Genomic DNA, 27,941 nt, shown 5'->3' on the forward strand with positions numbered 1-27,941 from the left:
AAAGAACTTTTGTGTACAGAGCTTCTTTTCAATGTAATAAATTATCCCTTGATTTGCGTCAACTACCCACTTTTGCCACCTTTAAGACTAACCTAAACAGACTATAATCACCTTGTTGTAGTACCTCTTTATGTATGTTTATATGATGTTTGTTTTTTTTGTTTTTTGTTTTTTTGTTTTTGTTTTTTGTTTTTTCCTTTAAGTATTTGTATTAAGTTTTCGACTGATACTTTGTAATTATTTATTTTTTTAATTTGTAATATTATGTATATTTTGTATATTGTAAACTGGCCCCATGGAAGACCAGCAGCAACAATTATCGTTGCAGCTGAATATGGGCAACCAGCCGTATATTTGTATTTGTATATGATTATTTTTTATACGGAAATAAAAACAACAACAGCACTAATTGCTTTTGTAAAGAGACAAGTCCACATGTGCCACTCCTCACTATTGGTACCTAGCAATTTCTTGGGTAGTGATTGCATGGCCCTCAGAAAGAACAGCTGGTGCTGATGGGTAAACATAATTATTACTTTCATATTACTATTATAATACCATTATTATCATTATTTTTATTACGATTAATATTATCATTCATATTATTATTTTCATTATTATTATCTTTATTATTATCATTATTATTATCATTTTTATTATTGTATTATTATTATCATTATCAATATTATCAATATCATTATCATTATTATTATTATTGGAAGACAATTTTTGGTTTGTTAGAAATAGGCCTTTGTAGAAATACCCTTTCGACTATTATCGCCGAGAAACCACCCATCGTAAAAATCCCTCTTTTATAGTTACCAGAGGACATAATATCCCTGGACAACTACATCATAATCTATTTATCCCCTAATTAGTTTTCGTAGGGTAGATGTCATGGTTCTCGGGGCTGGGATGGGTGTAGTGCTTGAAAGGGGTTTTCCCTGAAATGGGGGGGGGGGGGGGGGGGCACCGTCATGATACGGATACTTATTGTTTCGTATTCATTATTTTCCAATAAAGTGCTTCTTACAATTTACTTCTTTCATTGGGTGCATTATCAAACATAAACTGTGTTTGTGTAATAAACACTTAAAGTCACTAATTAAGAGGACATTTCTCCTCTTATTCAAAATCTAAGAAGTTATTATTACTAACTTTTCCGCCCCTCTCTCATTATTTCTCTCTTGTTATGTATACACTTATATAATCAATATCCACTGAGTGACTAAGACATCATCAAAGGCACTCTGCGCCTATTAATTTTGACCCCATTTCCTCCTCTCTCACACACACGCACACTCACACACAATACACACGCACACACACCAACATACACGCACACCCACATGTGTACTCATTCGGAAGGCAATGCATGGCTTGTATTGACGTCATAACAATGTGTGCGTGATGGGAGCACGTATAACCGTCTGCGCATTAAATCCCTTAACGTTTTTACTTGAGTATGGTAGGTGACTAGTAATGAGTCTAATGCTAATCGAACCCACCGGAGGCTAAGCTCTACCGCAACCTTTCTCTCCATTGGAAGCATGGGAAAATGTCAAATGTTAATAAGCCCCTGTATCAGAGACAAATGAAAGTAACTCTAAAAAGGAATCATATTCCCATTCTGGGTGTTCTCTTACCCCTACATCAATGTTTTGTGTTCACTTCTATATAGAAGCGTAGGAAGATCCCAATGAACGCGCACTGGGACTCCCTGCGTGGAGCTTAGCGGGGGCCCACGGGCAGAGGGATACACAAACAAAAACTACCCCAAATCATCAATTAATTTTTCATCAAGGCTTATCAAGTATTCAAGCAGGAGACTAGGATTCGAGGAGAAAGTGAGAGAGAAATGTAGAAGATTCACTCCTCGATCACTTTGGCTGCTTGGTGTTTAGTCTGTTGATCTCATTCTCTGATACCACCGTGTAAACAGTGACCATCGACAGTTGTCCACATTGACGCCCATAATGGCTCATCGATGTTGCTTGTCAATATATGATCATGAGACATCCGGTCAATATTATTGTTGGCGTTTATCAGCTGTATCTACACACTTTCTTCTTTTCGTGTCACTTAGTCCGCCATTGCTTCTGCCAAGTCGGAAATAGAATTCATGTGGTGCTTCAACAAACTTGAATCGACGAATAGAATGTCCTTCCTGTTGTGATGCTTCTTGAGGACATCGTGAAGGATCACACTGTCGGACTTAATTCTATTTCTATTGTTTAGTCCATGAGAGGAGATCGATAGGATTTATGTATACGACTTCTTCTTTTCGAGAACAATATCGTATGACCTAGGCTGCTAAAAACAACTTCTCACCGCAGAAACAATATACTTTTCCAATTTCCAGACGTTGAGACTATTTCTATTCTGCTATATATTTATCTTGAACTAGAGGAATATGCCACTCAGTGATGGATGACGATTATTAAGACTTTCACCCATTCGCAAGATAATCCTTTCACGAAGAAAGAGCGAAGTGCATTCTTGAAAACTAAAGATTCAACTCCGAGCAACTAAGACGGGTGCTGAGAGTCGGACGCTTTCAGTTCTGCTAAACAATCACCACGTAATGCTATTCTTTGCATCGATTATTTTGAACATTAAGGGAAATTGAAAGAAATAAGTTTTTGGGTGTTGTATGTCACTGGCGTATAAAGCTCTCGGACAGCCACCACCGTTAGTATTAGAACTTTAACATTGACTACTACCATCAAAACTACTTGATGAAATGGAATCGGAGGACACTCGGATCGATTGTTGTGAGGAGGTAAGTTATTCTACAGCTTTATTAGTATCATCGAGAGTAAGTATAAAACACGTTGTGAAGGAATTAGATTACAAAAACTTTCCATACCTACCTTTTGCACCTATTGCCTTTCTTCCCTTCGGTAAAGAAGTACAAATGAGTTGCAATCGCAGTGACAAACTTTTGATTCAAAACGTGTGATACTGAATTATTAATGTAGTACCCTATGCCAAAGACAACTATGTTTTTCAATTCCACTGGGGAAAATGTAGATGATTTTTGTATATTTGAATATACTCCGTACTATACATATAATTCATCGATCATGAGGGTCACATTCAGTTATAGTCTTCACGCATTTCTTTTTGACATTTTAACTCAATTTTTCTGGAACTATGTACTTGCCACCTTTGATATTTTTAGTGGCATAAATATTTGGATGATTTATTATCGAACGTCTTTCAGAAAAAGGCTTTCTCTGCTTCAAATCAATCACACTCTGGTGTTCGCTAATGTAGATGTTAGACTGTCATCAGCAGTAGATATGAAGCTGTTATCAGCCAAACACCACTCCTCTCCCCTCCCCTCCGGGGGAATACGATCGGAATGGCGACATGCAAAAAGTATCAAAGGTGGATGGGGGTACCCCACACCAGTGACGGAAGAATTAGAGAAAGAAAATCGCGGAAAGAAACATAGATATGAGAAGAAATGGAGAGACGGAAAAGGAACGAAGAAAATTTAAAAAAGGGCAGAAGAAGAAGAATGAGAAGACGGAGAAGAAGGAGGAGGATGATGAATAAGAAGAATAAGAAGATGAAGAAGAAGAAGAAGAAGAAAAAGAAGAAGAAGAAGCAGAAGTAGTAGAAGAAGAATAAGAAGAAGAAGAAGAAGAAGAAAGGTAAAAGAGGACAGCGATCTGATGCCGTCTCGGCCCAAATACTTGGTACATGTTGTATCTCTGCTATCTTGCATTTTATGAATCACCCCTCTCATCTGCCCCATCCCAAAAGTGCACCCTTATTGAGATGGCTATCCTATTGAAGGGATTATCTAGAAGTCACGGTAAGTATCCAGAGAACGCGAAGCTTAATCGCTATTGAGCTTTCTCTCTCAAGACATGCAAGGACCCCTATATCAGTGGTAACTCAGGTTATCCATATCAAGGTGGTGTCAATATTCTCACCTGTTAAAGAAGAAGGGATACGTTCACCCAACCCACAATTTATCCCATCTTGCTGCGTGTTGGCGGCGAGTTCTTCTTGTTTTCATCAACACAGTTGAACTGATTACGTCTAGCTGAGAGAAGTTTTATCATGTTACCAAGACGAATGAAATCTTGGAATCATAAATCACAATTTGCTCAAGGATCGCGAACACGCCTTTGACGTCAGAGCCAGCCTTTGATAAAACCTGGTGCAAATTAGAAGACATGAATAGCGTTTATGGGAGCATGTGCGTTTGGCTTCCGTTTCCTAAGGCTTGTGATCAAGACTTCATACATCTTAAATATTTACTGAATATCCGGGTACTGAATTGGATGGAAAGTCATAACAACGTGTGTACGTGTGTAAATCATGCGATTAGGTTGGAAATGCATCCAAGAAAGAAAAAAGTTCAGAAACACAGCAAATGAAAAAGACAAAAGTCATTTGAAGGGAAATGGTCATACACACAATTTTGCTGAGGTTGTGGTTTCTTTTGATTGCAAGTTGTGAAATAAAAGCACGAATAAGGAAGGAGATGATTTTTGAAGAAAAAAAAATGATTTAAAGGAGATATAATACAATATGAAGACGAGAGAGCGAGAGAGAGATAGAGAGAGAGGTTGAAAGACAGGGAAATGGGGAAGGGATGAGAGTGAAAATGAAAATAGATCAACATGATACGGATAGAGACACGTTGATTATGCCCATGAAAATACAGTGTCCGATGTATACTGTACTGATTACGTCATATTTCATGACATCCGAGTTATGATAATACAGGCACGTCTCGGCTTTTTGGAAGACTTATTAATTGAGGAAATGTGTAGATATTGAATAAAGCAAAAAAACGTGCACGTTCGATCACATTCATGGAAATGTATTCAGTAATACCATTTCTATTATGTCGAGTATGGATAAGGAATGGAAAATGTTGTTTAAGTTTGCCATCATTCGTGAAATAAACAGAATTAATATCGTTATAGTGATTAAGCATAGTACAACTACCGAATGCGCGGTAAAATCCTTTGAATACATTAAATCCATACTTTTCACTCTGTTCTGATATCATAAATATTCTTCTAGTCCATAACTATCAAGGCAGATGGGATCTACGAGAACAGACATTCCCAAACTGAACATGCTGCCTCATTGTATTGTTATTATTTGGATTAGGTTTGCTTAAGCCATTAATGATGAAGTTGCAATTTGTATTTGTAAAGCACGTTCTTATTACCTATAATACACCCCTTTGTGATACAATGTTGTCCGTAGATATTGTACAGAGTAGTTCATATTTTTTGTCTTTGTTGTCTTTTTTATTTTGTTTGTTACGTCATAGCCCTCCGTGATGCCCGTATATTACGAAACATGATTTATGTTGTTCATGTAAGTTATACTCAAACGGACGTGACGTAACAATTTCTAGTTCCCTCCTCTATCTTCTACTAACGATTGAGTGAGAAAGAGGGAGGGAGAGATAGAGTTATATCCTTACTGACAAGCTCAGCTTCCCTGAAAGCGGGTATACTTGACGAATCTTGACTCTAGTGACCCTCTCAACATACATATTTATAAGTGCATGGGACTGTTGTAGAAAACGAACTTTTTCTGAGAAAACTAAAGTGACAGTGTGAATGACCGTTTGAGTTTATCAAACTGACAGCAAATGATTTTGATAGTCGTGCGGGTTTCTTGCATTTCCTCTCCGTCTATTGTTAACGTAGTATGATGACATATACTATCCATTTCATTTGTTCTGTTTTTTAATTAATGATTTTATAGTCAGTATTCACTTACTTGTACATGACTGCATATAGCAAAACATGGTGACATATTAATTTCTTGCGTTAATATATTTTTAATTAAAGTGAAATAAACAAGGAGATAGAAAGCGTGGTGGTCGGTTCAGTGGTAGAGCAGCGGTCTCGTAACCTGGAGGTCCCGGGTTTGAAACCAAATCGATGCGCTAGTGCCCCCCTCCCTCGGAGAGGACTTTAAACAGTCGGTCCTCTCTTTGCTTATTTACCAGCAAACACTTGCTTTCTTAGCAGTCAGGTAAAACGAAACAAAGCAACCAAAGAAATAGGCGTAAAGGACTACTATATAATGTTGATCGCAGTCGTTGATGTCCAATGTCTAACTGTACACTCTATGAAACTAGAATATCAAATCAACTTTCAGTAGGGCTGAGAAGTAATAGGGCTTCCAACATTGTGGATCGAATTCTTTTTATCTGCTCTATTACGTTGGACCCACACTATTGAAAATCTCACAGGAAATGATATAAACAAATAATCTGTATAATGTATATTTCAAGGCCCTCTCTTGGAGCTGACACGTGTCATTAAAACACCTCTAAAATCTGTAAATAACCTTGGCTTGTTAATGAATTCCCACTACGAATCCGTGCATGTCCCTGGTCATAAGCTTGTATCTGAGTATAGTCATTTTTTGTAACGTATGGCATTGTCAGGAAAAGCATGCACATAATTGTGAGGATCATCGTTTAAAAAAGAATGCTTGAAGTGAACGTTTTAACTGATCATGATTCGTATAATATTTCAGCCGATTAGACTGACATAGTAGATTATCAATTAGTATTGGTAGCGAGTGCTCCAGCTCTTTGTAAGTCGTTGACATATAAGAAAACTATCGAATCGAAAAACAATCAAGATTGTTGGAAATGTAATAGAATACTTCAAGATTAGAATTGATGAAAGTTCGTTTAAAGTGCTTGGGCTTGACATTTATTAATGTCCAAATAAATAAAATGATTTATCTTTTTTTTCTTTAAACAGCGTGGCACTGGCTCCTTCACAAACGCCCTTCACGAGAACCCATACCTGACCATAGTGATTCTAGTAGCCGGAGTAGCCGGGGGTCTGGCATTGGTAATCGCTGTCATCTTCTTCTGCAAATACTGCGTCAAAGGCAAGAGAGGTCTCAACAGGTAAGACATGTGCTGAGAGAGCAAGAAGGGCGTTAAGTTATATAAGGAGTTAAGATATTGTTTAAGATGATGACGTTTGATCCTTATCAAATGACTGGTTGAAAGCGTATACGTGATCAGGCATTTTTTTGCCTAACGCGTAATTTGGATAATGACCGTTCATTATCTAATTATAATGGACGGTTATTAGTAAAATCATGTTATAAAACATCATTTTATAAAACAAATAAAACATAATCTTATAAAAACAAATAATACACAACTTTTTGTTCAAGCACTAGTAAAATTACCCACACCCGGAACCTTTGAAACAGTCCAATCACCCTCGGCTACCGCCTCGGGCGTGTTAGACTGTTCCAAAATTGTACCTTGTATGGGTAATTCTTACTAATGCCCTCATTGCTGTGTACTATTTGTATAATATTAGTGGATTATAGTGCTTGGCAGATGATGAAATGATTTGAGTTTATTTGATTTGATATCATTGATTCTGGCTAAGTGATTGAAGTGCTCAAATCATAAATTTATGCAATAAAACCTGAGGTATATTATTATGTGATTTTTTTTCCCCCAATATCATTCTGGTCTTCGTAATAGTACATGGATGCCAGATAATTAATTCTACATAACTCATATGAGATACTGTGCATGTATAACGTGTGCTTTAGTTAGGTTCAAATGCACAATCTCGTAGGTTATTCATGGTACTATGCCAAGGTCATCTTTTCATTAAATCTGGGTCAAGCTCAAATTGATTGACTAGCAAGAGGAAGGTGAAGAAGAAAGCAGATGCACTCAATATATTGACACGGTTTGAAAAGACGGGGAAAAACATGTGATCACTGGACAGTGAGATTTTTCATTTGGATATTGACTAGCTGATGATTCAGTGTTGGGGGGGGGGGGGGGCACGGGCATTTTTGGTAAAAAAAGGGAAATCGGGAAAGAGAAAGGATTGAGAATGCAAGATGAAAGAGGGATAGATAGAGGTTATGATAAGAGGTAACGTGACAAAGAGCAGGCGGGGAGAAGACGACAGGAAAAATGAGGGGAGAAATTAAGAACATGAAATAAAAATTGCACCGCCCCCACCCTCTGCCGATCACCCTATCTTTTTGTATACTGTAACTGGTACGTGCTTCCTATAAGTTATAAGAGCGCTTACTGTATGATGTGGGGTTTCCCCCTTCTCGATAATTAATTTACATGATCGGTTTTCCATGAAGTATATTTTATTGACAACAAGCACTTCTTCTAATCACTTCACAACGATTATAAAGGACGATATTAGTGTTCGTGTTTAACTCCATCTCTCCCCTGTCTCTGTCTCGGTCTCTCTGTCTCTCCCTCAGTCTCGCGGTCTCTCTCTCTCTCTCTCTTTCTCTCTCTCTCTCTCTCTCTCTCTCTCTCTCTCTCTCTCCCTCACTCTCAGTGTCTCTCCTTTCTTTTTCTGTTGTCTGTATGTCTGTCTGTCTGTCTCTAGTCGCATTTAGGGATCAAGGAATATCGGTAATTCACATATTCCCCCCATCTTCAATTATTAACATCGGTGTCCTTCGAGACCAATATTTCTCCGAAGATACTACCGATCCCTTCTTCAGTCCAATTATTACTAAATAGTCTCACACCCACGCGTACACATCAAAAGATTCTTCCTTTCGAACATTGCTCAATGTAGTGTTATCTCGGTCATTGATCTAGTTTATTGAATACGATCTAGATCATTATCAAGACTAATGCAAATGGCTTTTACGCATTGATTAAGTCAGTGAGGTGGAATAAATTGCGGCATAGTCAGTGTGATCGTCTAATAGACCACAATATTTAGTGAAATTGAATTAAAATTCGCCGAACGAATATGATCAGACTTGCCTTGAAGTGAGTCTATGAGCTGCGTCTCATGACACGGTTTAATCCTCTTTCGCCTGGTTGATTTCTAATATCATTTCGGCGACCAGAATAAGAAGATGCGGAACAGGGGTAATACTATGCCTCTCTTTATGTATTGCAAGCACGGAAAAAGCTCTCTGCAGGGACGTATGAATATCGTAAAAAAGAAAGGGAGACAATATTTCTAGAATTGTAAGAAGAGGCAGCGGTAGAGAGCGATTTGATTTCAGGCTCATGCATGAGTACCTCATGTTCTTGACTTAAGAGATGGAATTGTGCAGGCGACAAATATGTCAAAATACAATGTAAAGTGTGATTGTGCAATCGAATGGATTGGAGGAAGAGTGGGATGGTGAAAGAGAGGGGAAGGAAAATAATAAAGGGATATAGAGATATTGCGAGAGAGAGAAGAGAGGGGGAAGGAAGAGCAAAGATAGGGGTGGGAGGGGGGGGGGGGGGTGAGAGAACGAAAGACCTGAGAGAGGAAAGAGGGACAGAGAAGTCAAGTATATACCTGTGACTTTAAGCTTCCTTTGGGTTAGATCTGGATAATAATAATTAATGTCTGTATCCGACAAATTTGGCCTATGATTGTACCAATGATAAACATTAACCAAGAACTAAAAATGCCATCTCATTTGCTCTATATAAATATATAATTTGTTTTGCTGTACCAAACGGTTTATCAAGGCCATAGTGTACACGCAGTTAAGCAATGCTTCTATTTTGATCGGTAAAAGTCAGACATACTTCAGTTTCTGAGTCAAATGTATTGCATACAGAATTCAAAACCCTAATTTAGAATACAGAAAGTAAAAACGATGCTAGAAACGAACAAATTGGGTCAAAAATAGATATTACATATTGGATAGCATTTCTCATTATGAGCACTTGATTCAATGGAGTACTGGTTCAGGTCAAAGCTCTTCAGTATGGAGAGACAGTCTGAGAGTAATTGGAGGAAAAGATACTTCAAACGTTTATGAAGGATGCGTGGGAAATACGAATGAACTTAAGTATTTCTGGTCATTAAAAGGGCGCTTAGAAATAAAAAAAGGTTTACATTGTTAGCCAATTCAATATTTTATCTTCACAATGGTTCTTCAATCAGCTTAAGATACGCTAATGATTGATTTAACCACTGAAATGATTTATTATTGTGATAATGATGAGACGATGATGATAATAATGTTATTATGATGATGATGATAATTATAATTATATTACAAATATTGACAAGTTAAATATCAGCCAAAATTATTCCGCTTAATTATATGCTTGGTTGAATTTTCTCGCTAATGGAATAGCGTGCACACAGTGGCGTAAGTGATCACGAATATATGTCAATTTCATCCTTCATAGAATGAAAACTAGCTTAGAATGTATTACGTATCCCCTAATGCTCTTAAAAGTACGGTCCATAGTGAGCGAGACTTATAAGCACGTATATATCGCGATGGAGGCAATATTACGCGTGATTTAATAATGTATTCGTATGATAAAACAATTATCTGCTTCCGTCACTCATCGTGTATAGTGATGTACTGATGAATATTATGTATCACACTAATACAGAAGAAAATATGTTCGTCCCTGGTGCATGCAGGCAGAGTTGCTTAACTGTCAACACTAGTTTTAGATAAATTAACGAGAATGGACAATAAAAGTACATCTACACCGGCCCGTTTTTATATTGCATACCCATCCTGAAAGGCAAAACTATACACTATCAAATCACAGAAACAGATTTATAATTGTATAAGTATTATAAGTGCTGAAAATAGTGTCTCATCGTTGTCAATTTGAAACCGCAACTGACTTTACTCGTAGTATACATGACAATGGTTTGAGAACATTAATATAATTGTGTTATCATCAAATAGTCATAAGGATTCCATCGGTCATATGAAAATAAAACAATAAATCAAATTCACTATTATTGTTATTTCTTTCAAATCCTGCCGTGGGCGGGTCTTAATGTTTGCGGGGGCCTTTAGATACTACTGAGGAAGACTATATGAACAAGAATTACCTGATTGTATGAATCAAAAGGACGAGTACCATTAATTCATTGTGATAGTGGGAGAGATAATCAGTCCTTGCATATTTTGTAGGGGGCGAAGTAGCAAAATAAGAACCCCTTCAACATTCCCACCTACCATCTTCACGCATTTTCAAAATGTTATTATGAATCAAAATAACAATTGTGAGGATCGTAGATTCATTGTAACAGCGAGAAAGATAATATCATTAGCTGCATTAAAAAAAAAGGGGGGGGGGTAGCGAAGGAGAAAGCCCCCTCTACCATCCCCACCTACCATCTTGCCACACCCCTGACCTGCATTCTGTTTACCCCTCACCTCCTCTCTCATCTCCTCCTTCACATGATTGAACTGACATCCTAGAGGTATCGTGAATTATGGAGAAGTTAATCTATTTTATGCTCGGGTGTACATCACCCATACGCACCGCATCACACATGCATATTTTCTCTCTCGCTCATGCGGATTTTCTCAAATGTCGACCGCTAGCATCCCCTTCAGTTCATCTGTATCTGACGCAGAGGTTGGTGCTGGTGAGTTTGGATTAGGGATTTTTGAGCGGGCTGAAGCAATGTTTGTCATATTCCAGTGTCAACTTAGATATAATAATAATAATAATCTTTTAAAGTCCACTCCAAATTTTATTAAGTTAAACCAAAAATGGAAATTCTTTTTGCCCAATTGATCGTGAGCCCGGCAGCCACTGAGCAGCGCCAGATCGAGGTTGCTCTATCCCTTATTGTTGAACGCCAAACACAAGGTAGCAGCAACTCCCGTCTTTTAACGTCTTTTGGTATGACGCGGCCGGGGTTCGAAGATGAAAATAATAACAATGACAGTGATGCTAATGATAATAATAATATCATTATAACTACACTAACCAAAATAAAAAGGAAATATTATTCACCCACTTTTTCCTAAAGTGTACATAATTATATGGATTGTGATGATAATAACTTTATGGTGCTATATCTTAAGGGTGTATAGCTTCTACATGCAGTATCAAACGAGTCGACGGTGTACCACAAAGGGATCCCATCTGGTCGCCAGAATGTACTTAGATACCAAATGTGAATTTCTCCCTAGAATTCATGAGTTCTAGAGCGATTGTAATCTATTTTGCCATCGCTATCAAGAGCATAAAATCTACACACTTGACAAATCTATTTGTGACCTGCATGACCTTTCCAGCACTTTAACTTCGATCGATTGCAGAGTGCACTGTAAAATATGAATTCATGGTCAATCTCATAGAGGAAAGGAGAATGAGAGAGAGAGAGAGAGAGAGAGAGAGAGAGAGAGACAGAGACAGAGAGAGACAGAGACAGAGACAGAGAGGGAGAGAGAGAGAGAGACAGAGAGGGAGAGAGAGAGAGAGAGAGAGAGAGAGGGAGGGGATTACAATTTGTAAGGATTAATACAAGACTCTGACAGGATCTTCATTTTGGATGTCCTCTGATGGGTTTGCAGCTGGACAATTTGTGGCAGTCAAGAGATACACTCTAAATAATATAAGCTCTTCACTATTCGACAGAATTATTATTCGACTGAGGGAGCGAAAAAAACGGACGTTAGCGTGAATACTAGAAGTAAACCTTTCCTAAAATGATGATATTCCTACTTGACAGTGAATTGCACCGATACAGTTAAATGGTAATTTCATCGAGCTACAAACAAGACTTATGCGGTTAGTTATGGTATCAGAATTTAATATATATTTTGTTTAATTACGACGTAACTATTACCCATCAAGTAAAGCGATAGATTAAAATATGAAACTCATCGATGAGGTATCGAATTACTTGATATCGATAGCCTTCCTTGATGCGTCTTTCCAAAACCATTCAAGTTCATCCTCGAACACAGATTAGGCGGATGTTTTTGGCTAACTATCTTTTTCTTTCCTCCCCCAGGTGTGTTTTATTTCATGAACGGAAATATAAAACGCTCACGTTTAGCTATCACGTTAATTAATTAATTCTTCAAATTCTTCAAAATGAGGGGTTAACATTTTTTGATTCTGTAGAAACGTCGTCAATTTCCGTCAATAGGGACTTATTTTCCATGTTGAGTGAGTATCGTATCTCCACTTGTGCTCAGAAAGGCCTTGGCTGTCCAATCCCCCTGTTGAATTATTCATCACGATTTGACGTCACAGCTACGGTATCTTTAATAGAAAAAACAATGTTTCATGAAGAAGAAAGAGCGGTGGAGCGCTAGGAGCATGAGAACGTTATCCGTCAACATAGATTAAGAGCCCCGATCACTCATCGGGAAGTAACTATTAAATTGCGAAAGTATGAAATATAACAGAAAAGCTATTCTAGTATAACAACAGAGGTGAAAAACATTCGTCTCGAAATTGGAACAAATTGATTGAGTTGCTGTCAAATGCATCAATTGATAAAGCCTCGTTATATCCGATCGAAATGATTTTTCACGCTTTCCTGTAAAAACAATTTCGTATCTAGTTAAATAATGATGTTGCGCTCCCCCATAATTTGCTATGTGTATGGATATCTCGTCATTGTTCTAGGTTTCATTGAAGGTGTTTTCTTAATCATAATGAAAATGTGTTTTTGATAGTCTTTTGTGTACATGGCGTGTCTAAATATTTTTTCTGAGTAATGTATCACATTCATTAATTCCATTTAATTATTTCCATTACCAACAACAAGCACATTATAATAACAATACAAATATCATAATTTTAAATACTATGCGAAACCCAAAACATTTGAAGAAGATATACCAAGCGTTTTTGTCTTCCATAGCCTATGAAGCATTTGATTTGAACTTTTTTGTCTGCATGCTACTAAAATTCATTTCGCTACCTCAGGCTGAGTTATTTATGAGATCCATTCGTTGAGCAGTCAGTTTCATTGTTCAATTGATCGTAAATTTTGTAGTGCGCCATGTCTGTTCCAATAGACTAATTCGTAGATACAATCTGCGCATGCGCAGATAAAGGTCACCTGTACAAAAATTGTAAAACATACCGAGACTAATACTGGATACATGATCACGAAAGTTATGTAATCATTATTCATGCATGCACCTGTGATACATTCTCTTGAACACAGGTGGAAGTAATCCTGTCAAGAGGGCAAACAAAGAATCACCGCCATTAGCTGTGATAATTGCAAAAGGCACAAAGTAGGATTTATCTATGTTTAAAAAGAGATCTGTTGATAGTTGGGGTCATCTGAACCATGTGCGAACTACGAACTGGTCTATTGACACCTCTCTCACCTAGAGCCATTACGCGTATGTTTGTAAGTTATGCATTTTCTTAGTGTTTCTCATACGAAACAAGTAAATCATATAACATGGTATAAGTATAGGTCCCATTATTGTCGAGCCAATACGAAAAGAGTAATTATCATCTTGGTCTTCTTTTAACATCATTTATTTCTTCAGAACACCAGCGTTTTTTAATCGTCTCCCCTCCGAGGTGGAAGCTGAGAGAGCAAGAAGGAGAAGACTGATTTTAGAAGCAGCAGCACAGAGCAGAACAGAGCAAAAAGCTTTCATCACGGTCGATGGATCACCCGATAGGTAAGCATAATCACATCCCAGGACAAGTAGAATAGCACATCCGGACATTTACCATTGGACAAACTAACCCTAGGACAACTACCCCGAGGACAACTGACCTATGGACTACCACTGCCGGACAAATCAAATTTTGATAAACACCCCAGAACAAATATTCCGCGTACTACACCCGGGCAACTACCCTGATGCGACACTTATACCCATACAAAAACTGCCTCTGGAAGATTATTAAACACAGGACGATTACCATCCATTAATCACCCCCCCCCCCCCCCCCCGAAAAATGCCCAACATTATTTAGGCCCACATGATTGAAGGAAGAAAATAAACGCTTTGAGCAGGAAAGGGACAATAGTTCTTGGTTTGTAGTAGTCTGTTGGCTGAGAACTGCCTGGCATGGATACGGGCCTTTATACGGGCCTTTATCTAAGCAAGTCACAAACTGTTTTCTTTATCAACCTGCAGACTGTCAATACTGATCTTTCGGTCAGTTTATCATCTTTTGTGGAGAATTTACCGTAACTGGGTAATCAAGTACTCATTACCTTGCGGCTTTTGCAGTATCAGAGGTGCTTAACATGTGAATGTCTTTCCACTGAACTATAATGTTGCGATGACCTAGGGTAACATTAAGGTCAGAGTTCAATGGTTAAAGTCAAATGTAAATTGTAACTTAATGCACTAAATAAAACAATAAATTTCAACTTTGGACAAATTATTACGTAGAGCAAATTATATTGTGTAAACTATTTATATAAGTAAAGTCTTACTTAATTACATATTGATTGTTATGCGCTACATAGATTGAATATAATATTCAAAAGAAACTTATCCAGTCATTAGAACTTTGGCAAACAACCTTCACTTCGTAACCCAAGAAGAATATTTACGTACAGTGCTTTGTGAGCTGTGGTGTGTTATTTTCTAGCCTCCATTTCACAAGATGACAGGAGCGTATTATTTCTTCTGTCCCTTCTGTTGAAATTGAGATACCCTTCCCAATATCAATTACCATGACAACGTCACCTCCCAGTCTTTGGTGTAGAGTTACACGAGTCTCAGCGAGTCACTATGACAATGATTTGACAATTTAGGTCGTGGAAGGATATGAAGAGTTCGAGTTTGGAAAGAAATAAAGATGAGGTGAAGACAGAAAAGAGTTATTCGAAAATATGTCAATCTTATTACACTAACTTGGATATTTCGAAAGGCTTACTTATTGAATCCAGATAATTGATTAAGGAAGCGTATACTACGGTTTTTCTTACGCGATTATTGAATTATATATATATATATATATATATATATATATATATATATATATATATATATATATATAGTAACATGGTATTGTCTATTGTCTACTTTAAATAAATTCGCCTTTAAGTACAACAAATCAAGCGCATCCCATGCTACTATCATTATTCAATCTAAACACACACATCTATTGGTAAATATTTCTCAACTACAATGTTTTAATCACAATATATTGCGCTTGTTCAGCATACTTATTTATGAACACGAATTCAATATCCATTATAGAAATTCGGTAATTCAACAAACACGCCTTTTTCAATTTTCTTTAATTAAAGGCTACATCTTAAATCATACTAATCAAATAAACTAAAACGATATTTTCTACAGTTTAGCATACCTATTGGTGAAAGGTTATTACATACCCATTTCACTCAGATAGCTACATAAAGGCGTTTATTTACGTCATTACCATCGATTAGCGTATTATACCTCGGGTGATCAACATACTATTATCTGTCTCGGATCACTAATCATCACCATCAATATCCATCGTGTCTTGAGGTGAACTTCGTGGATGCAGCATACATCTCTCATCAACAGTTGGGATGTTCGAAGAATGATAAGCAATGAGTAAGATTACTCTCTGTGTGACTAAATGGGATATCTGATGAGAAATCTGCCCGAGAGTCGAGACACGGTTAACTGCCTAATAAGTGTGATTTGATGATAAAAGAGTTCCTATCATCTTAACACATATCCTGTAAATAAACATAAGAAGTCATAACGCTGTCTTGTTTTCGTTCTGTCTTTTCCCACTTTCCTACTTCTTTCTATGCTGATTTCCCCCTTAATGTCTTCATATTTTAATATTTACTTCTCTTTTCCCTTTATACAATTTATCCTTCGTCATATAAATTGCCTTGTAGCCAATGTTAAACGGCCATGTTGATAATAAGTCCCAATCCAAAACGGACAAACAAACTTACAACGAAGTTCAAATGTATAGCTTGCAGGGTGAGTCGGAAATAAAGCACAGTCCTCACTTTGAACATGACGGACAATGAAAGCGGACAAAATATACAGTTGCTCAGGTAGACAAAGGAACATCCTTTCACTGCTTTTATGTAAAAATGTGTGAAACAGGTGTCACATGCATATTCACCTGTTCTATACATTTTTACATAATAGCAGTGAAGGGATGTTCCTTTGTCTACCTGAGCAACTGTATATTTTGTCCGCTTTCTTTGTCCGCCATGTTCATAGTGCCTTCGGCTACTTGTTCGTGGAGGCTGATGACGCTCGGCTACTTCCGTCATTGTTCGGGATGACCGATGACGCTCGTCGAGCCGTGGGCACGTTCTCTCCAACATGGCCTCCGGGAGCGTTTTAGAGTGTAGACGAAGGAAGAGGCGAAGAAGTAGGTGTGAATATCCACGGAAGGGTTTCGTTCGGTGAAAACACCAATGTTTCCGAGAATGAAGGCTAATGTTTCAGTTTAATGAGAAGGGGGTGAAAATTTGAGCGAGTCTAGGTTGCCATTGACGTAACTCTGTACGCCACTCGGACATCGTCTCCGCCGGTCGGCTACATGAGGAACATGAATGAGAAAATGAAGAAATAAATACCGGCGCCATGTATGTACATGACTTGCATTGTGGGTTAAAATGATATTGGGTAACATTTGCCCTGGTATCACTTGCCCTAAGGTACTCAAATAGAAAATGTCGATTAATGCACTCATTCTTATTTCACGAAGTAAGAAGACCTGTAATATTATGTTTAAGGTCATGTTGAAGCTCGACACGTACTTCTATGTACTCCTTCCCTCGGGTATGTTGAAGCGGCATTGTGTGTCATTTTGTATTAAAAAAAAGAAAATTAGGAGAGATACACAAATTATATAGGCTGCACGTGACAAAGAAAATGTTTTTTAAATGTCATGCTAAATGGATAGAACATTGAATGAATGTTTGGGAATGGAAATACCCTTTTAATGGATGTTACACACAAATAAGATTAAAACGAATGGTTAGCATTATTTTGTTAAACGTTAAACTTTCTAAAGAAATAGCTACGGTAAATGGATAGAACATTATTAAAATGAACTAGATCTCAAAGATTGTCTGACGAAAGAGAAATATATTTATCGGACAAAAGCTGTATGAGCAAGGTTGAGAGATTAAGCATTCTGTGATTGATATCAACTTCAGTAGACTCAAAGATTTCCAATTAGAATTCATATTTTATGGTATATTTAGCTTTAATGAGTTTTCTCTCTAGTATTAAAGTACTTGACATACAAACGTGTTTTGAATGACGGCAGTTTTTCCTTCAGGCACTCGTCTATCCTCACCCGATTCAGAGAAAATTATGATACGAGTTTCAGAAATAGATTTTCATGGAATTAATATGACGGTGTATTGTATGGTGACATAAATGCAGACTGCTATTTAATTCGTTTTTAAGAATTTGCGGGCATATTATTATAATTCTTCTGTCTTTCTATCTGCTATTTGAAAGACTGATTGTGGGCTAATAATTTGCGTCCCATGATGTATTTGAATTAAACCACTGATTTTTGTTTGGTTTAATTCACTGAATGAACAAAGAACTGTATATTTAATCAATATTTTAATATACCGGTTATATTCTGCATTGTTCATGATACATGGTCATGAAAGATAAGTCTGAACAAATACATCAACTTTGCCAGATTCACGGACACAATATGCACAACACTGGTGTTTTGCTTTGATAATAATAAACATTTCTATGACATACGTATCATATTTTCTAAGTTTCGGTCAGTGCCGTCGTATCGATAAATGTGTGTGTATGTGTAAATCATTGGTTGTACGTACAGTATATGACTTCCAGTAGAGCCTTTGTACACACTGAAAAGCCGGCAGTGTACTTTTCTGGCCTTTTTAAAATCGATATCATCTTTTGTTCATATCAAATGATCTTAGAGGGTTTATGTATGAGTAGCTATGTATACACGATGAGAGCAGCTGAAAAGCTCAACCAGGGGATATGTTTGACACCCTGGTCGTCCTACTCATGTATGCTTTATAGCCTACAATCATCATCTGTTGCAACGTCGTGTACTGAATTCTTAAATTCTCCCTCTATTGTTCTTTCTCTTTCTCTCTCAGTCTCCCATCTCTATGTCTACTTTTTTCCTTTGAAAATTAATTTACGTTAATTTCTTTTACTCACTTTTAGATATATATTTTTTTATATCCTCTCCTCCTTGATTCTCTCTCCCTAATTCATTCATTCTCTCTCTCTCTCTCTCTCTCTGTCTGTCTCTGTCTCTCTGTCTCTCTCTCTCTCTCCCTTTCTCCCTCTCTACCTCTCTCTCTTTCTCTCTCTCTCTTTCTCACTCCCTCTCTCTCCCCTCTCTCTCTCTCTCTCTCTCTCTCTCTACTTCGCTATATTATTTCTCATTTATCAATAAACCCGTGTATTTCATTTTCTGTCTATATATCTTTCTGCCATCCTGTCTCTGTTTTCATATGTGCCAGCAATTGCCGTTGACTATACATTTTTTGATACATTCTGCGTTGAATGACAGTTTACCATAATTCACAAACGAATACGATGAAAGAATAAAGATAACCTTCATCTACACAGTATTTTATATTACAAGCTACGAATTCTTTGATGATTTTTTCCCGGTAATATTTTGATGTCATTTGCCTGAAGCTATAATATTTAATTTTTCATGTATTGACTATTTTGTTAGGGAATTTTAACCAATTCACAAAATCTCAATTGATGCCGTGAATTCTCTCCCCCATCGTTTGTTCATTCAATTTCCCCTCCCTCCCTACACCACAAATTCATCTGAGAGGGCGCCATTATAACTACACATTTGGTCTCATCCTGACCTAATTACCGTGATGCATGTATATCATAGTGATTACTGACATCCCTCGCCTGTATAACTAATCACCCCATTACTTCTCAGTGTCGTTCTGCCTTCCGTGTACAGAAACCTGGCGTTAAACATCATTTTGGCCTTTTCGCCGCCTAAAGGTTCCATTATTATAATGATGTAAACGAAAACCACTTGCATTTTAAGAGACATCGAAGTGCAGTGCCTTTACCCCAAGGCATGACACCTACTTCCTAAACAAGAGAGGAAAATAGGTTTTTAGAAAGAGAGAAGCGGAACAGGAAACGTAGTTTTTGGTGTTAACAATCTTTATGTGTTTGAAGTCTTAGCGTTCCATGCATTGCGATGCAACCACCTCATCCTTGACAGGGTGATATCTACAATAATGCAATCAGAATTTAAAGAAATGTATTAATCAAAATATGAGTAAGACTAAAACAAAATGCTTCTATAGATTTTCTTCATCCTTGAATTTCCCATCATTCATGTTCTCTCCTCTATTAAATAGTTTTAATCGAAGAGCTAGCTATTCCAGGGGGATGTTTCACAAAGATCCTAAGTCTAATATAACTCTATTTGTAGCCTTAAAATAAAATATTTTCAAATGAAAAAATTCAAGTATTTTAGACTTTTCATAAATTCCACATCAAGAACATGAAATCTCCTTGAATCAACATTTCATGCCCTTTTAAATAACTTTTACAAAATATTTTCAAAGAATCTCACGGCTGTCCATAATGATTAAGTCCAACTTAGAGATAAGTTCAACTTAGGATCTTTGTCAAACACCCCCCCCCCCTGTCTTCTTCTTCCTCGCCTTCCTCGTCTTATGGTAATTGCGTTTATTGATTAAACCATAATCATTACTCTGATAGTTATGGATTCGTCATTCTGTTTACACTGAATAAATAAGAGTATTTTCTGGAGGGACCAATGGTTAGCTGCTTCCGAGACCTTTACACACAGACACAGTATTAATGATTCAACCAAATCTAGAGTCAGCGAATTATGATGCAATACACTTTGATACCAACTACATTTATCATGTTACTTTAAACGTTCTCTCATCTCTCCCTTCCTTCTCTTTCTTTCTCCCCCCTCTCTCTCTCTCTCTCTCTCTTTTCCTTCTCTCCCGTTTCCCTTCTCTCCCCTTCTAATAGGTTACTCCGTGAAGATGGAGCGGCTAACGGAGACGGTGAAACATCTGAAAAACTCGTCGAAGATGAAGGTAAGAATATTTATCATCACGTCGAAACAATAACTGAGCGATTCAGTAATCCGACGCTTTGCGTCATCACTGTTTATAAATAGAACATGATAAAGGTTTTAAAGAATGTTTTTGGCAGGAATTATTAATTAACACTTCAGTGTCGTGTTATGCTTTCATCTTGGCATTATTTTTCATTTCATATCGTCTTTCAAGCATATTAACGTCATCAAACCAAAGGAAATTAAAAGCTTTTCTGTATGGTGCATTGTTATTTACACAAATATCACAAAACCTTCGGATAAGAGCTTGGTCTAACATGTTCTAATGCGATCACAGTTCACTTGTATTCCTTGCTTTTATGAGCTATCACCTTTCAACCAACGATGGAAATGCCAGTTAAACTATAATTTCTATTGAGGAAAAATGTTTTTTGATGGCGTAGATGGCACTAGTCACATATAATATTACTGCTGAAGCGACGACTTGGCTTGGCTTGTTTATATTATATTTATATTTTATATTATTTAGTGCGCTTCGTTGCTATCACTGGGTTCTGATGATAATTAATCTTACATATTAAAAAACATTCTTATATTTATACTAGTGATTGCCAATTCTTCTTTATCTCTTCGTTTTCCTTTAGTTTTTTTTTCATTATGGATCATCATTAAAAAGAATAAATATACTTTTCAACACATTTTACTGAACGTATTTTATTTGTTTGTTATTACAGGAGAAAATCGTTGGAGCCCACCAGCTTACATACCCCCTACCTGTACCCTTGGTGAGATTACAGAGTGCGATAGTGAGAATCTAGAGGGTATGGAAACACCCCGTACACCATGCTCGAATCATACATCGAGGAGTAGAGAAGTTTCCTTCTCAATCTCAGACAGAGATAACAGGTAATTACCTCTTCTTTTTCTTCTTCTTCTTCTCCTTCTTCTTCTTCTTCTTCTTCTTCTTCTTCTTCTTCTTCTCCATTTTCTTCATCTTCTTCTTCTTCTTCTTCTTCTTCTTCTTCTTCTCCTTCTTCTTCTCCTTCTTCTTCTTCTTCTTCTCCTTCTTCTTCTTGTTCTTGTTCTTCTTGTTCTTCTTGTTCTTCTTCATTTTCTTCCTTTCTACTTCCTTCTTCTGATTATGTTCTTGTCCTTGCCTTTTGTCGATGTTCTCAAAGACGTTAAAAATTCTACCCAAGGCAATCTCAATAGCCCTGTCCATCACCCTATGAAATGTGCCAAAATATCAACGGCATTTGAACAAGGCCGGTCTCTATCGGTAATTCAATACAGGGTATTGAAACTGTCCTTGAGTTGGCTTCTAGAAAGTCTTTGAAATCGTGTTTTTGTTTCGTTTTTGTCCTGTCTAATTCCCATTATTTCGCTTTCTGATGAGAAAATAGACACCCGGATCAACCAAATAATCTCACTGGCACAATTTTCTTCAAATTATCCTACCCCATCCCCCAATTTTAAGGGCATATTAGGAACAGTCAAAAATGGTAAAAGCAGTGCATCGAATATAGATCACAATGCGTATTACATTTTGAAATATTTATATCTTAAATCTCAAACGTGTTAAGCATGTTTGATTGGATAATCCTTTTTTTAAATGTGCCCAGGCCATGACTCACATTTGTAATACTCAATTTTTTTCTTTCTCCAGATATTGCGATCATAACGGTGACGTATCGGACAACGCTCAGGTTGTGATCAGACGTCACGGTGACGTCAGTCCTTTGCATCCACCTCCCGTCGATGAGTTTGAGCGTGTAGGTCGATACCGAGGAAAGTCACCTAGGACTATGCTCAATCCAGGAGAGGTTGTCAAGAGCGAAGGAACCAAGACGGGTGACTCCCTTACAGTTCATGTCCAAGTCCATAACCATCCTGTCAATGATCATGCAGCCAAATCACCCGATTTCAAGAACAGCAAAGGTGACGTCAGCCAAATACGACATATTGATGAAAGGCAGAGGAGCCCTATCAGGGAGGGTGGAGGAAAGAGAGAACGCGACAGAAGCGCAGATGACAAAGTGCCTATCAAGGGAGATCGTTCACCGTCTCGAACGAGACGAAAAGACACACCGGATACTGAAAGACATCCGCACCCTCCTCCTGAGCGAAAGGAACCCACCATGCACGGTCCAAGGGAAGATGGTAAGAACCAGACCGTGCGAGCGAGTGAATACAAGGACCTTTGGCAGCTGAGGTCAACGCTCGAGATGCAGCATTCGTCTGAAGAATCAGGATCGTCTGAGTATGATCCAACTGTGATAGGAGCGACCGTGGAAGAAAATATGCTACCTCCTCTCCTGCGGAGTCCAACTCTGGAGGAAGAGAGTAGTGGACAGGAGAAGAGTGATGGGAAGAGTGGTATTGATGATAGCTTTGAGCAAGCTGTGAGTAGTATTAGCGCGGAGGAGTCGGACATATCTGAGCGAGATCGGGACAGTGGTGGTTCGGGGAAAGATGGTCCGAGGAATCTTCGCAGAATGCATGGTGACAGCGGCTATGCATCCATTGAACAAAAGACAGAGACTGAATGGAAACGACGTCAAATGTTCGCAGCCAGTGATCACGAAAGCACGAGCTTTGAAAGTGCACAGACCTTTACCATGTCAAGTGATAGTAGTAGTCCGACAGTAGACAAGCCTGTGGTGAATGCTGTCGTAGGGCGAGCAAGTGAAGACAGCAAGCCCATGACACGTAATAGAGGTGATCGCCGTACTGCGTCAACCAAACGACGAGAATTTGTAGCCGGTAGAGAGGAAGCTATATTTGGCAGTTTCAGCTTTCCTGAAGAAGAAACTGAAACGTCTGGAACTGAATCCACTGTTACAACTGGGAAAGAGAGTGATCAAACGTTAAACGAGAGACGAGGGGCGCTGCGTGAGAGGAAAATCCGTCGTACAAGTCCTCTAGCTAGATCAAGAGAGGATGGACTAAGTTGTTACCCTAAAGGTAGAGATTATAGTATAGATGAGAAAACTGATGCCTTGTTCAAAGAGTTTATAAAACAAGATGTTCTCTTTGATACCAATTCTAGAAGATCTCGTCCATATAGAAGCCATAGATTACAGCTTCATAATAAGCAGCATAGTGATTCTATGTTAGAATATCCCACCAAGGTGTTATGTAGCCAAGGGGGTAATGAGCCTAGGAGTATCAGTTTCGATTCACGAACCTGTGGTGAAAGCTCCGCTAAAGAACGGCTGACTACTCTCTTGCCTGGTACCGGTAGAACAAAGTCTCTTATATCCCAGGATAGCATTGAAGAAGAATATTTGCGACAGGAAAGGAAGAAGGCCTATAGTACAGAGGGATCACCCGAGTCGAAATCTTCACGGGAACCTTCCCGTGAGGCGTCCCGGGAAGCATCGAGGGAAGCATCACGTGAGCCTTCTCGTGAACCCTCTAGAGAACCATCACCAACAGGTGATCCCAAATCCCATGCGACCACGCCTTTCAAACATTATGATCGACCTGAAAAGACTCCTTCACACGACCTGCCTCCTAGGTTAGAAGACGTCAAGAACAGAAGAAGCGCTTTCCGGTTAGTTAAGAGGTCGCCCCAGATTCGACGAGCGGGAGCGGCTTCTTTCCATGATGGTGCTGTCACTGCCTACAGTGCTGATACATGCGAGATCGATGATGAGATAAGACGTACGAGAAGAGAAAGCATTCCTTCCAGGCATTCGTTAGATCTTAGAGATCTACGAGACAGACAAACCCTCGAACCACCAACCATCCTTGTAGGAGGATACGAAACACCAGATGATCAACAACACACACCAGAAAGGGATGATAGATTACCAGCACGGCCAAAGGATCCCTTACCAGTTTCCCCTGGTAGAAGACCTCCGCCTGAGGATTTTGCTCGACCGGCTCGATCAGAAGAACGGTCACGTAGCCCTCGAAGCAGAAGGCATCAACGATTCTATGATCCCAGTCCGAACAGAGGAGAATCACCAGGAAGAGCTGTGTCGCCTGGTCGTGGGTCAATTAACGCTCACTATAGGGCTTCTAAATCACCAACAAGGCCTCGGCGAAGTATGGAGAGTCTTAGTATGGACAGAGGGGATCGAGGTTACCACGACTCACTGGACGGAAGGAGAGATTTTCTGCAAGTGCCTGGAAACCGGGGAACGGGAAGATCTGCTAGTTCTTCTCCTCGACATCGGCTCAAGAAGCACGACACATTTGGAGGTGTTAGTCGACCATTCAGCGAGGAGTGTCTCTTGCGAAGTGATGAACCAATTCGTGACCATCCAGAATATCAACAAACCTTTCACCAAGGCAGGTATGTACGACCTATAGATTTCGAGAAGTTAGAGAAGAGGCATCAGAAACCCCATTCCAAACAAGCAGAGAAGATCCTTCGATTCGAAACAAGGTCTGGTTCCGAAACAGCTCTACTTGATTGCAGGGAAGAGCGTAGCAAGAGGGAGGCACGTAGGTCACCGGTGAGGGCGCATAGCGACCAAGATGTCCTGTCTGATTGGAGAAGGAATGGGGAGCACAAAGCTAGATCACCGGAGAAATTTTGATAAAGGTTGAATATTTTGCCCCCTTTTTTAAAATGATTTCCTCAAGTTTCTTTGCAGCTTGCTTATATTTTATTTTTGAATTATGCAATTCCGAATGTGCTTTGCTTTGCCCACATTTATCAAATTCTATGGATTTTTTTTTATATTACAACCTACAGTGCGTGTAGAATTGTACCCTTTTAACAAAAACGAAGTTTGTTATAATAAAGGGGTAATCAAATTGTAATTTACTGTTTTAGCACAGTATATGAAGTCAGGTTAGCTTTATGAATCGTACACATCGTACAAATCAAGTTGTATTAAAAACAGAACAAATTCTTTTGATAGCCATTCGTTTTTCTATCAAACATATTACACACCACGTACATTTGTACCGTCTGACTAAAATGTGAAATCTGATTTCATTTCCCTCTGAGGTAAATGCACCACAAAACATGTACTTGGTTATCATAAAGAGTAGGAATAGTCATTTGTCAAAGAACGTTCCATAATTTATTGATGGAATTTATATGCAGTTAGTAGCCCTGCTAAAGGTCAGACCAGACTAATTTTATGTTCATGTATGTTCACAATACATGGTAATATGTGGGACACTGAAATGATCATAAACCTTGCCTTGCCCTTTATAACCTTTATAATGACATGTGTTTCTCATAAATTTTAATCAGGTGACAATGCAAGATGCAACGGAAACATGGCTACCTCAGTATATGCATTCTGTCAGTTTAAGGTGAACTGACTAGTTACCATCTTTAACATAGCAAAGTTTGCCAGTGACAGTGTTGACTTTAGAATGATAGAAATTCTTTGATAAGGCAGACCGATATGAGGTAGCAGTTTGTTCGTTCATTTACATTTTATAACGCTTTATTCCAATCCTTCACCCCCCCCCCCCCCATGAAATATATTTTTTTTTATCCTTGCCATAAGCTCACAATTTATAACCGTTATAATGTTGCACCACTACTACCAACAAGCTAGTAGTCTCCTTGCTACTACATTGTACTGAGACAGTGGTGTTTCTAACATTGGGTTATGGACCGGGCTAACCCTCATTTCGCCCTACCCCACGCACACTTTCATGTGAGCATGACAAACTACTTTAAAATACCCGTATAGAAAATACATGTATTTGAGGAAAAATGGGCTAAACTCTTTCAAAATACTTGGAAGCAAGCTGGCAAACCCACTATCTTATAGCGCTGGAGTGCTTGCCAAATTGAAGCCCAAATATGTTTCAACCCGTATTTAATCTATGCCTTGATACTACAAGTTGAATGAAATGAATGATGCGTGCTAATATTAAACAAAACCACATCAAAGGCTAGACGAACCGCTGCGGTAATCTGCGTCAATTGTTGACGCAGTAAACCGCAGCGGTTCGTCGCGGCATATTGTATGAACGATGCTTAACGTGACATATTACATGTTATTATCTAATTAATTTTGACAAAATATTACAAAATAGAACGCTTATTTCAAATTGAAAACTTCATTCATGACTAAATACTTTGGGTTTAACAAAACTATCATCAGACGCGTCAGGCAAATGTGTCTAGGCCATTTATATCTATAAATGTTAACTTTGTCTAAATTGGGAGCCGTATATGCTGATTCATCAGTCCTTGCTTGCGATGTATTGTCTGTGATGTTGTGACAGTTAGCATGCAACGGATTAATCAACCTTAAGAAGAGAAAAGTCTGTCGTGCCTTACATATTACATTTTTGTTTCAAATTCAAGACAAATGTCAAAGCCTGCAAAGCGCTAAAAGGTAAAAGAGAGGTCGCTATCTACCTTGAAAGCTAGTATTATGAAGATGTCAAAACTCCCGCGTAAAAATGTCGTTCCTTTATTCATTTAAGGTGCTCTATATGGCATCTATTAGTTCAGTAGTCCATTTTATGCATGATCTGTCTAAGCTTTTTCATGAATACATTAAATGTAATAAAACTCTGTGCCCTCACCGCGTAAAGATGATATCAACACGATTATGCAATCATTGTATTTCGACTTCTCTTGTCAAGTTTTGAAACATTTATTTCTGTTTTTGTATGACATTCCGAGACAAAGTATGTAACAATTTAGATAAGAGATGAACATCTTGGCTGCCTATATGTGTATATAACGTTACAAGAAATATTTTTGTACATACTATACAAATACATTTTCAATAGGATTTAGATTGTAGATGAAGATTATAATAAATGATTGTTGATGACTTGCACAACTCCTAATGCTATTGAATGCAATCACCATGCAATAGAACTATGATTGTAAAATAGATATATGATACAACCTAAATGAAATGCGTAAATAATGTAAAAGTAGTTATTAAGAACGTACAATGTAGATAATTACTTGAATTGGAAAAGCCTTCGAATGAGATTTTAAAGCATGCAAGATAATGACACATGTCACATTGGAACAACGAATAAAATGAAATTGAATATATTGTTTAAATATTATGTCTTACTTTGTTTATTTAATGTCTCTTTTAGGAATTATATCGGTGTTCAGTTATGCTCATTTAGACATTCCCAAGCACTAAGATTTGTATATTTTGGTGGTGCTTAATAGCACAAGATAAACAAGTCTAAAGCGATTACGTAGTAA

General features: G+C 38.0%; 1 protein-coding gene across 1 annotated transcript; it reads left to right on the top strand.

The window, feature by feature from the left end:
• Positions 1 to 1,736: 1,736 nt before the first annotated feature.
• Positions 1,737 to 27,803, top strand: LOC115917932 (serine/arginine repetitive matrix protein 2-like). Its single transcript, XM_030990040.1, has 6 exons — positions 1,737 to 2,782; positions 6,768 to 6,919; positions 14,272 to 14,409; positions 20,728 to 20,795; positions 21,511 to 21,682; positions 22,443 to 27,803. The coding sequence occupies exons 1-6, from the start codon at positions 2,744 to 2,746 to the stop codon at positions 25,324 to 25,326; spliced, it is 3,453 nt and encodes a 1,150-aa protein (XP_030845900.1). The 5' UTR covers positions 1,737 to 2,743; the 3' UTR covers positions 25,327 to 27,803.
• Positions 27,804 to 27,941: the final 138 nt, after the last annotated feature.

Source organism: Strongylocentrotus purpuratus, unplaced genomic scaffold, assembly GCF_000002235.5.
Source record: "Strongylocentrotus purpuratus isolate Spur 01 unplaced genomic scaffold, Spur_5.0 spur5_contig_843, whole genome shotgun sequence".
Taxonomy (NCBI): Eukaryota; Metazoa; Echinodermata; class Echinoidea; order Camarodonta; family Strongylocentrotidae; genus Strongylocentrotus; species Strongylocentrotus purpuratus.

What these genes read in the sequence shown, in the direction of transcription:
- LOC115917932 (XM_030990040.1), top strand. Translation starts at nt 2,744, where the DNA reads ATGGAATCGGAGGACACTCGGATCGATTGTTGTGAGGAG. An exon ending in GTCGATGGATCACCCGATAG is followed by an intron (nt 14,410 to 20,727) that starts GTAAGCATAATC and finishes CCCTTCTAATAG; the next exon opens with GTTACTCCGTGAAGATGGAG. An exon ending in ATCTCAGACAGAGATAACAG is followed by an intron (nt 21,683 to 22,442) that starts GTAATTACCTCT and finishes TTCTTTCTCCAG; the next exon opens with ATATTGCGATCATAACGGTG.